The 12,832-nt window shown below is 36.9% G+C and overlaps 1 protein-coding gene across 1 annotated transcript in view; it reads right to left on the minus strand.

Moving 5' to 3' along the window:
* Positions 1–5,850: 5,850 nt before the first annotated feature.
* Positions 5,851–12,832, minus strand: part of gpsm1b (G protein signaling modulator 1b) — a 49,384-nt gene continuing 42,402 nt past the window's right edge. Inside the window, exons 12-14 of the mRNA XM_081365268.1 lie at positions 11,891–12,035; positions 8,515–8,720; positions 5,851–6,187 (exon numbers count right to left, since the gene is read on the minus strand). Coding sequence (XP_081221394.1) covers positions 5,987–6,187; positions 8,515–8,720; positions 11,891–12,035 — 552 coding nt within the window. The 3' untranslated portion in view covers positions 5,851–5,986. The remainder of the gene's footprint in view (positions 6,188–8,514; positions 8,721–11,890; positions 12,036–12,832) is intronic.

Below are 12,832 nucleotides of genomic sequence, written 5' to 3' on the forward strand. Positions count from 1 at the left end.
GTATGAAAATGCATGGGTTTAATGTGCCGACCCCAAACTTTTGATCAGTAGTGATACACAAGTACATTTATACATATATATTAAAATAAAGCCAGAAGAGCCTCCATCAGACAGAACATATTACAGGAGTTTCAGGCATGATGACGTGATATACTGTTCAAAAGAAAGAAAGAAATGAATACTTTAATATATCAAGGATGCATTAAATTGATCAACATTTTAACTATTTTAACTTTCTATTTATCAAAGAATCCTAAAAAATTAAAAGTATCTCTATTTACACACAAATATGACATTTTCAACATTGATAATAATCATAAATGTTTCTTGAGCATCAAAATCCTGTATTGATTTTCACTCTAATATTTCTCTGCTGAAAAAGATGAGTGCTTAATATCATTTTCATCAACATTTTATTAAAAGCAAGGGATTCATTCCCATGTCCATGAACAGGAAATAAATATAAAACATTTATGTACATCGGGGCAATGGCTTTTCAAAGGCTCTCACACTCATTCACACCATATTACAGCACATCATTACACACTACCACAATTCAGGAAATATTTCTGTTAAACCATGACAAATTAAATATTTTTTTTTAATAATTTACCATTCCATCCATAACTAATACAGTTCTGAATTCAACCTCATCACATCATTATGAATCTAATACATATTTCCACAATTCCTGATATTTGTTTGAGTATTACAAAATGAGGGCTAGTTTTAGTTACAACCATCATACATCAGTAGAAACATACTATTAATCAATATGAATCTGCTGTTTAGCTTGTTAAAATAAAAGTAGCTTAATAAATATTTAAAAATTATACATAATGCATTTAGACTTTCTATTAAAAAAAAATATTATAATTTATGGCCTCTGCTTATTTCTACCACTAGATGGCAGTGAGTAGACAAAGTATTTTAATTCCCTCCAAAACTATTAAATGTGCACAAATTGCTCAACATGAACATCAAAATGACGTTAAATTCATCTAAAACATGAGTCTGCTGATCATTGGCCACAAATGACTAAGATATTGAGTGACTAAAGCAACTCAATGTCCAAACTCAGAGCCGGTTATGGAAAACTCACTAATCACTCGTTTGGTTTTGGAAGTAAAAGCAGTTTCAGTCGATTCAGTCGAACCGTGAAAGTGGGAACTGGAATTTCCATGAACATTCACATACTTTAATTTTCAATACTTAAAATTATATTTTAAGTTTATATTAATTATAACAATACTTAAAAACTCTTCACATTTTTTTTTTTTTTTTTTTTTGATATTTCTCAACACTTTCAATAAATACATCAGTTACAATATCTTGGAACTGAGAAGAGACGCAGAGAAATGGAGAACGTTACGCAGCCCTATAATGTCTGTCAGCAGCTCGATGGAGAACACCACGGAAAGCCCAAACCCAAATGCACTTGCGATTAAGAAGGTCAAAGATACAGCGGCACTAGTGGAAATACTGTCAATAACACACACACACACACACACACACACCAGAACAACAATGCTGGAGTCTCAGAAAACACAATATCAAAGAATACAATCAGAGTCTGCAGGTTTCTCTCGTTAAGGCAGCGGACGAGAAACACGTGATGATGACGAGGTGAATCTGAGCGTCTCGAACAACGGGGCGAATTCACTATACACCGTATTATCATTTCACTAATGTTCCCATTCAGTTATGACAACATTATTTCCAGTAAGGCTTACAGTCAAACCAACATTTATTCAGACACCCTTTCTTACATTATCACAGTTTATTCGCTATAGTTTAGAAAATAGTCATAAAATATGAATAACAGTGGATATTTGACTGGTTTTGTCCGTTCTTCTGTTAGACTGTCTCACACATGAATTATGTTGAATATCTGTCAGCTGTTAAATTTAACTACACAATTAGATAATACCAGTTTAGCTCAACCAATCACCAAGCAATGCTTCATTGTGTTCAGTCTGTGTGTAAAAAGAGCATTAGCAATTAAAGACAAAACACACTTCAGCAAAACATGATCAGCTCAAAGTGTCCGAATCATTGTTACTGAAGAATATTTGGGTATAATATGTCACAGTTTACTTTATTCTGCTCTCCTCACTTACAGAAATGAACTATAGTGTCCTGATCACACTAGATCTGGTGTCTGAATAGCCTTTGGTTTGAATGTATCAATCACGCGAACATTCCATTTGATCATTCTTCAAACAGAATGTAATGTTACTTTTGAATGTTTGCTGAACATTCCGAAACAAGTCGTTACATTTAAAAACCGTTAGATGTTGAACGTTTAAAAAAAAACATTCCATGAATGATGTATAAATAATGTCAACGTTTCGAGAACATTAGATAAACGTTCTGTTACTTCTGAGAACGTTCGCTGTTAGCTGTGCATAAAGCAGACAGTAATATAATAACTATATCTAGCTTAATAAGTAACTAATGTTCTGCTTATTGATGCTCAGATGGAGACGGTCTTTATAAGCGGCTGGTAAAGAGACTCCGAGTCTTTATTGTCCCTGTAAAGAACATTATAAAGAGTGTTTAACCAGAAACGCTGAATGGCGTGAGAGTTTAATAGCGCTGAGAGACGTGTATCTGTGTAGTGTGTGTTCCGCACTCGCTGTGTGTGCCGTTCCCGGATGTCTTTATCCTCATGTTGTGTTCCGGACCTGGAGAGGATGTTCAGTCGCACTTTATTTTACAGTACAGTGTACTTACAGTATTAAGAAAGTACTGGTGATATACAGTGCGTGCAGAATTATTAGGCAAGTTGATTTTTTGATCATATTTTACCATATTAATATTAATAACTACTATTAATTTTTTATTTAATCATAAATTCATCACCAATGAGCATTTCACTGTCCAATGCAATTTCTAGTATTGCATCCTTCTCATGAGCATTTCATAATTTTTGACTTTATCATTTTATCTGTAAAAGAAAATGGCCTTATAATTACGCACACCTGCATATAAGGTGTTTTTTTATTATGATTTAATTATATATCACTTATAAATGATCAAAAGCTAAATTAATAGTAGTTATTAAGATGAATGTGGTTTGGAATTGGTAAAATGTGCCTGGAAAAAAATATGATCAGAAAATCAACTAATAATTCTGTATGCACTGTAAGCTAACTAATATATTACTAAGAGTGTACTGGTAATATAAGGTAACTACATGGGTTAAGGTTAGGATTAGGGGCAGGTTAAGTTATTATTACTAATACCCAGTTATTGTAAGTACTATAATAAGTACACAGTATGTACATGAGGAACAGGACTGTAAAATAAGGTGCTACCAGATTTTCTTTTCCATAGAAATGCTAGTTCATATTATTATAGCATTGGACTAAAACGTACTGACTTTGCTCACGAGGATAAAACAACTTCCTAAATTTGTTTTTGATCATTTTTTCTAACCGTGTTACAACTGCTCATAAATCTGCCATCATACTCTGTTACTGTCAAATACTGGGTTCAGGTTTTGTGTTTGTGTTGTCACTCACACTGAAGTGCATCAGCTCAGATCTGTGGCTGTGTTTCCGGGCAACTATTTTTATGCAAATTTTGGGATATCACATTGAAAAAATGCAGGATGGAAACGCCAAGATGTGTTTCAAAATGCAAATACAGATCACTGCTTTATCCGATAAGAAGACATGATGCATAAACTGTGATGGAATCACACACAGGGCCCTATCTCGCACCCAGCGCAACTGACTTTGTACACGACGCATGTGTCATTCCTATTTTGCACCCGACGCATAGCGGACTTTTCCCTCCACAGACGCACGTCGGTAAATTAGGGAATGAACTTGCGCTCCCGGGGGCGGTTCAGCGAAAAGAGGAGGCGTGTTCCGGCGCAAACGTTCCCTGGTGCGATTTTGCAGTTTCAGAAAAAAGTGCCGTGTTATTCAGATGCTATTTTAAGGGCGCATGCTTGGCCATAATGTAGCGTGTGCACAACACACATGCTCTTTGCTTCTCTCATCTACACAGAAGCAGCAGTTTTCATTTTTGGAAATCATACATTATTACAAGGAAAAATATTACCACACGAGGGAAATCATTGTTGTGTCCATGAAGATGTGAAAAAATAGGCATAAATCTAGCTTACACATTTACCAAAATTATCATACGCCTGTTTAAGCGAAGCTAATCTGGGTGTGTTTCTCCATCCCCAATGTCACTTCTCTGTGTTTTACGGCCCTGACGAGAACGCCGGTCTCCTCGGCTGTGAACCGCTCGGGCAAATCCGCCGTTATAATAGCAATCCGCCATGGAACAAGCGCGCCTGCTCTTAAAGGGAATGTGAGATGTAGCTCTGATTGGTTTATTTCACGTTACGCCCAAACCACACCTATGAGTAATGAAGCTCTTCAGACCGACACATTTTAGATTTGCGTCGGGCGCAAGAGTCATTTATCCCGCCGGTATAATAGCAACAGCGCCCGAGATCCGCCCACAAAGTCACTTGCGTTTCAGATCGTTAAAATAGGGCCCTTACTGAATAAATCCCTTGATGCCTCAGCGTCAGCTGTGATTGGATAACTGGAGTAACCAGTGGACCAATGGCGTCGCAGCATCTCTAATGTTGGTTTGGTGTTTCTGAAACGTCGAAGTGTGTGATCAGAATGATTGGGTGTAATTCCCTCCAGAAGCGTCTCACACACGAGTGTGTTCCCGAACACCAGCATCCGAACGCTAGAGAACATGACAGCGTTTACTGTGTTTCGTCTGACGCTCTGAGACACACTTGTTCATGATGGAGGGAAAACAGACACACTGCAGAAACGTACAGTTTTATTACTGATATTCTGCACCAGTTTATGTTATTTATGTAGGGATGCAGGATATATCGGCCACCATATCAGTATCGGCCGATATATGTTATCGTTATCGGGCTGATAAGAAAATTTGGCCCATATATTAAAGCCAATATATATTATTTCCTTCAGCTGAGACGCTTCAGATGCGCACTGATCAACGTGATGGTCTTGAATTGCTTGAAATATGAATGGAAAAAGGGAAAATCATATCAGCTACATACAATTATGAGAACTTTATAATTGTGCGTTTTGGACGTGGCTTTTAGAGTTGAGACTTTTGTTTTTGTAATCAGGCTCTTAAAATATATAAATATTTTGAAATTCTATATATAATTTTTTAAATATAAAGAATTATCGGTTATTGGACAAATTTTTCATATCGGTGCATCTCTAGTTTTATGCAATACCCCGATTTTGCACATAAGTTAAATTCGCAGCTTTAGATGGAAACGCAGATAATGAGGCCTAGGATCAGAAAGGAAACACAAAACCTGAGCTGACCGAGAGAGAAAGACTGAATCCAGTATTGGAGATAACGAGAGATTTACAAGCGAGATAAAGCACAAGGGTTAATTAACAACTGGACGACCTCAGCCACTGATTCCCAGTGAATTCGCCCAGTTATTCCCATTAATATAAACTCTATCACAGCAAAAAATGCTTTTTTTTTTACTTAGTTTTTTTGTCTTGTTTCCAGTCCAAATATCTAAAAGCTCTTAAATCAAGATGCATTTACTAGATGATATAACTTTGATATTATGTCTTGTTTTCTGGGGAAATAAATCAAAGTTAAGTGAGTTTCTGCTTAAAACAAGCAAAATTATCTTTCAGTGGGGTAAGAAAAATAATCTTGTTACTGTTTGAATTAAGATTATTTTATTATTATATGATTATTATTTCATTTTGATGTATATCCCCAGGAAACAAGACATAATATCATATGTCATTTTACTCATCTAGTAAATGCATCTTGATTGAAGAACTTTTAGATATTTAGACTGGAAACAAGACAAAAACCCTGAGTAAGAAGAGCATGTTCTGCGTGTCTCATTGGCTGTAAAGCACCGGAGGCGTATACTGAGATGGCACTTGTGTTCTTCATGTTTCTGTTCGTCTGGTGAGCGAGTCCGTTTGCTCTAGCCGTGGTTCGGAGAGTCGGGGTCGGGGTCCGGGTCCGGGTCGGGGTCCGGGTCGTCTGACGGGAGCTTCACGCGCTGCTCATCCATGCGCTTGGCCTGGACTCTCTGAATGAGGCTGAAGAAGTCCTCGTCGGGGACGGTCGGGGCCCGCGGACCCCCTTCAGGAGGAGAGCAGCGCTGGTCGTCGATCCGGGACGACTGAGCAGAGACACAGCAGAGAAACACAACTGGGTCAGACTGAGGAGGAGTGGTACGCACTGCAAAAAGTGCTTTTCTTACTCAGTATTTCAAGTCCAAATGTCTAAAAATACTTAAATCAAGATGCATTTACTAAATCAGTAAAACAACGTAAGATAGTATGTCTTCTTATTTTCAAAATTAAGTGATTTATTGCTTTAAAAAAATCTAAATTATCTGCCAATGGGGTCAGAATAATCTTAATTCAAATAATGTGATTCAAACAGAAACAAGATTATTTTTCTTACCCCATTGGCACATAATTTTCCCCAGAAAACAAGACATAATATCTTATGGCATTTTACTACTTTAGTAAATGCATCTTGATTTAAGAGCTTTTAGATATTTGGACTGGAAACAAGACAAAAACACTCAGTAAGAAGAGCATTGTTTGCAGTGTGAGCTTGAATGCATGTAAACATATTGTAGGAGACTCCGAAACAACATTAGGATTCTTTAAAAATACCATAATTTTTTATAATATTGTGTAACAAATCATTGGCTACAATGATCAGGGCTTCAAAAACATGTTGTAAATATACATCAGTGAGGCTCTTGAGCGAGCGCTTACACACACACACACACACACACACACACACACGAGCGTTTGAGAACAGGACCGGTCCGCTGATAGACGGATGCTCGTGCTTTCAAAACTCACGCTCCCGTTTTCTAAAACACTTTCAAACTCTCCCGTGCGCTGATCGATGTAGCCAATCACAGACATTTCTGATGAGCTCGTGAACACAACGGCCAATCAGAGATGTTTATGATGCCGCTCATCAGCGCTCAAAGCCTCACATTTGTAAAATTTCAGAATCGACTCGGTATCGAAGTCGACACTTTTGACAACACTACTGAGGAGCGTTCAGTCTTGCCGGGAAGTTTATTCTGTTTTCAGTGACCGAAATGATCTTCTATCAGGCAGTGTTCATATTTGAATTCACTTTTATTTTATTTTATTTTTAGTTCGTTTATTTTTTACTTCTTGAACTTATTTTATTTCAATAAGTTGCCATGTCAACATTTCTTATACGTTTTAGTCATTTTGTTATGTACTTTAGTCATTTTTATATTTTGCATTTATATACTGTTGTAGTATTTATTAATATTTTTTAATTAGCTTTTTATATTTTCAGTTTTCATTAAAAAAAAGCTTAAAAGCTTAATAAAAAACTTTTTTTCGGTTTTAGTCATTTTTGAACTTCAACTTATTTTATTTCAGTTTTCATTTTACTTTTATTTCAAGGTTTAGTTGGTTTTTTTATGTGCTTTTGTCATTTTTATATTTTGTATACTATTATAGTATTTTAAATTGGCTTTTATGTTTATATTTTCAGTTTTCATTTTAATCACTTTTTTTATGTGATTTTCTTACATGCAATTATAATATTCTTTAATATTTTGAATTAACTTTTTTATACATTTTGTTTTCATTTTAATTGTATTTTAAGTTTTAGTTGTTTTGTTATGTGCATTTGTAATTTTTTTATTAGGTTTTGTTTTTTAAATATTTCTATTTAGGTTTATTTTTCTTTCAGTTATATTTATAGCTATATTATAATATTTTAGTTTTATTTATATACTAGGCTATTATATATTTATTATATTTTTATTTTATATATTCAGTTTGCATTTAATTTAGTTTTAGAGGTTTTGTTATATGCTTTTGTCATTATTTTTATTAGGTTTTGTGTTTTAAATATTTAGATTTTAGTTTTATTTTTGTTTCAGTTTTAGTTTGAGTAATTTCGGTTACCAAGGCAAGATTTTAGGGCTGTGAAGCAATTAAACGATTGTGTTTACATAATGTGTGTGTACTGTGTAGAATTATTTTGCATATATAAATACACAAACATGCATGTATTTATTTAAGACAAATTTGTTATTTTTATATAAAATATTTATAAATAAATTATATATTTATTTATATATATACACACACAGTATATACACACAGTATATACATGCAAATATTTCTTAAATATATACGTGTGTATTTATAAATACAAAATAATTAAACACAGTACATACACATATATTATGTAAACACAAACTTTTATTTTGGATGCGATTAATCGTTTCACAGCCCTACTAGATTTCTAATTTTGGTTCAAGTACCGTCACATGCTAATATTGCAGAAGGATGTTGACTGAAGGGTTTAAGTCAAGTCACCTTCATTTATACAGCGCTTTTAGAAATATAGATTGCTTCAAAGCAGCTTTACAGGGCTCGGCTCGGGCTCGGCTCAGGCTCGGCTCGGCTCGGGCTCGGGCTCGGCTCTAACCTGGCACTTGATGAGCATGTTGAAGAAGTCGTCGCTGGGCTCGGTGGACTCGCTCTCTCCACACAGGTGCCCCAGGTTGTTGTGGGTAATCCTGAGTCCGGGTAGGTTACTGACGCTCACTCTCTGGTCGTCCAGGCGCCGGCTCTGAGAGCTGGCGATCAGATCGAAGAGCTCTTCAGTTTGAGGAGAGGAGAGGAGACTGGCGTCTGAGAAACACACACACCATAATCTTAATGTGTCTTACACTGAGGCTGATGCAAAACATGTATAATGTGTCGGCCCAGATCCGGCCCCATCACATAAAAGTACCAAAAGTATCACTGTATGGAAAAGAGCAGCATGAACATTATTCAAAATATCTCTGAAATCATGAGGGATTTAAACAACATGAAGCGAGTGAGTGATATTATAATCTATTCCTTTAAAGTGCCTCTATTATGCCATTTCCTAAATTCCCTTTCATGCTGTTTGTGAATGTAAAAGTTCTGCAAAGTTTTTTAGATCAAAGTGCAGATAAATTTTGAAGTGCAGATAAATGGAGTTTTTGTCTCCTACAAGAAAGAAGTGATTCTGAACTGAAACGAGTCAGTAATTCAGTCTCACTTCCTGTTGAACCGGCGTAGGGTTGTGACTAATTTGCATAATGCCCGCCTCTGGTCTTGATTGGCTGAGCAGCGTCTCTTAGCTCCGCCCTCAAACACTGTTGTGTATCTGAGACTGGAAGAGTTTGGCTCGTGTTGTTCGTGTGGAGAAGACGCTGTTTTCTGAGATTGATACGGTGAAACCCACGCCATCGTCACTGTTCGTATCACTGTGATCAAGAGCTGAGACTCAGATATGATAATGAGCGTTTGCTTTCTGACCAATCACAGCAGAGCAGCTCTCAGAGAGGCGGGGCTTAGAGAGACTGAATCATCGATGGAAGCGTTTCAGACACTGAGAGGAAAGAGCTGACGCTGCAGTGCAGATTATGAGGACATTAGTGTTTTATGACCTTGAATGCATGTAGCCTAAACCTGTTGTAGGAGACGCCAAAACAACACTAGGAGCCTTTAAAATAGCATAATAGGGCACTATAATGAAAAATGAAAAAGAGAATACCTTGTTTTAGACCCATGTGACTTTCTTCTACTGAAATTGAGGACATTTAAGTGTTTTTTGACCTCAGATGCATTTAAACACTGTAGGAGCAGAGGGTTCGTACAGATACTGTGCAAATAAATTCAAGCACTACTTTTTTGGATTTCAAGGACTACAATCAGAGATCGCACTTATCAAACAATATCTTTAGGATTTTTTAAGGAATTTTTAAAAACAAATTACAGATATATGGTCTCCAAAATACAACTTACAACGTATTTAATAATATATATTAAATACAAAGTTTATAATGGCTATTATTGCTCAATCAATAATATTTTATAGTATAATGTTGGCGTATTTCACATCCAGAAACAGTCTGATGAGGGTTTATCAGACGGGCAGCAGTGTTAACTTAGCTTGAAAAGATTGTATTTGTGTTTTTTCGAAAAAATATTTATATATATTGTATTTAAATACAAGTACCTCTTAGTAAATATGGCTGTTTTCAAGGGTTTTCCAGGACTTAAATTTCAAAAAGTCAAATTCAAGCACTTTAACCCCCTGGGGTCAGCTATCGCGCCGGCGCGATAGGCTCGTTTTTTTTCGTATGAGTGCAAAAAATAATAATAATAAAAAAAAAATATTAATTTTTATCTTATATGCTTGTGTTATACATCAATCGATCCTGTTTAGTGTGTATTTTTTTGTGTGTATGCTTATAATAAAAACAAAGTGTTGTGCTTTTTGCCAAATAAAGAAAAATAAACATGATGCGAGTTCTGCCTACTCTCCGTCAGTGTAGTCAATTCTGAAACGCGTCCGAAAATGAACTGTAACTCAGCGAATACTCAGTCAAACAGGCATACAGACACACAGGCATGAAGCTTGAATTCTCTTCTTTTAAATGAAGTAATTTTTATAAAAAACAAATATTCACAGTTTCTATAATATGTATGTAAAGAGAGAGATGTCAGTCGTTCTCATCTCAGCTAATTAAGTTTTAATGTGACTCCGCCTACGTAGACCGCGCTATACAAACGCAAATGTGAGGCGATCCATACAAACCTGTGAAACGCCCACATCCGCTGGATAAGGCCGGTGAAACACTGGATGCGTGGCGTAAGCGTCTCAGCTGCGTGGCGTGTCCGTTTTTATTTCGGCTCCCATGTTAACAGTTTAGAGTTTGCAGACTGCCTGTGTGAGACGCGCGTCTCAGGCGCGGCACGAGCCGCATGAAAAACGCGTGCATGCTAGAAATAGAACCGACGCCTATTTTCACGCGACACGCAAGCGTCTTGGAAGCGTTTCCATGCAAAATTGAATAGGAAAATCTGTTTATTTGTCATTTTGACATGAATACATATTAATAAATGTCCTTTTGATGTTTAAAAGTGTCTAGGTTTTGACATAAATGCAAATATAAATGTAATTTTACAAAATATGATCGATTTTCAAATACTGCTGTATTGAATGAACAGCTTTTAGCAAACTCTATTGCTATACTGAGATGAGGAATATATACTGTATGTGTTTTGTCAAAAATAAAGTCATCAACTAACTAATGAATCCTTTACCTTTACTTTGAAATACGTATGATAAAATGTATACTTTAGTTTTGAAAGACGTTGACTAGTTTTGAAAAGATTATAAAGTATGTATGTGCATGCATATATATATATGTGTGTGTATATATGAAGAGTTCAGATGCAAAAGCCTCTAAATGCCATCTGAAATTTTCTCCTAGAATGATCATTTTTATGAAGCTTGTATATTTAAGTTAGCTATAGGTGACACACCTGAATGAATGGCTCATTAAGTATGCAGGGACATTGTCTCACCAGGTGTGAACTACTAAATATGCATGATGCTGTTGTATCGTTTTATGTGAATGATTAGGCAGGATGATTTTCACATCATTTTGAAGAAAAACTCTAGGCGATGACATCCATTAGTCAAAAGTCTTATTGCCACATATTTAGTATGTGTTTTGTGGCCTTATTTCAGAAACTTTAATTTTTTGTTTTTTCGATAACCATGCATAAACATTATTCTCTCAAAAATGAAAACATGTACATACATGTGGCTCACATATTATTGTAGCCCTGTTTGTGCTATATAGAGTGAATTTACACATTTGCCATTAATATGTTTATAAGCAACTGAAAAAAGCACAAATGTCAGGGCATGTCAGAACATCTCAAGGACCCCAAAAACACCCCAGACCCCAGAGGGTTAAACACCCTGTTCGAACCCTTTAGGAGACCCTAAAAGTCTTATAATCTCAGTGACTGACCGATCCTGTTTTCTTCCACTCCTCCTGCACTCTCTCCATCGGTCGGCTCATCCAGTTCACAGCGCTGGTCATCCATACGACTGCTCTGAAACTTACTCAACAGGTCGAAGAAGCAGTCTTCATCTGACGGGTCACGGCCCAGTTTCTGCAGGACAAACACACCAGAACATCACCATTAAAACCAGAGAGAGAGAGAGAGAGAGAGAGAGAGAGAGAGAGAGAGAGAGAGAGAGAGAGAGAGAGAGAGAGGGGAGAGGGAGAGGGAGAGAGGGAGAGAGAGAGAGAGAGAGAGAGAGAGGGAGAGGGAGAGAGAGAGAGAGAGAGAGAGAGAGAGAGGGGAGAGGGAGAGGGAGAGAGGGAGAGAGAGAGAGAGAGAGAGAGAGGGAGAGGGAGAGAGAGAGTGTGTGTAAGGTCATGGACTGTGGTCTATTTTTGTACACTCGCATCTCACCCAAATGACCCTAAAACGAGTTAAATGTCATGAGATAACGCTGGAGGAATATATCGATGACATGAAACCTACGATGAAAACTAATTGCAGAACATCACCATTAAAACCACTGAGTGCTCATGATCACATCACCGTGTCCTAACCAGATGTGATGCGATAAGATTCCAGTGACAAATAATGTGTCTTCTACGCGAGATGCGTAGAAATCAATCAAAACCCACAGCCAATCAGAACAGCGTGTGGGTGGGGTTAGCCAATCAGAACAGCATGTGGACTGGGTTAGCCAATCAGAACAGCGTGTGGGCGGGGTTAGCCAATCAGAACAGTGTGTGGGTGGAGTCAGCCAATCAGAACAGCTTGTGGGCGGAGTCTCACAGAGAGTGCATAGCACCAGAGAGTAATCTTGACTAGCCTGGGTTTCCCCGATTTCCACGATTTTATTCCCGCTGCTAGGCAGCCTGGGCACCATGGACCAGATTTTCCCCTCAAAA

This window comes from Scardinius erythrophthalmus (assembly GCF_964197995.2).
Source record: "Scardinius erythrophthalmus genome assembly, chromosome: 5".
Classification (NCBI taxonomy): domain Eukaryota; kingdom Metazoa; phylum Chordata; class Actinopteri; order Cypriniformes; family Leuciscidae; genus Scardinius; species Scardinius erythrophthalmus.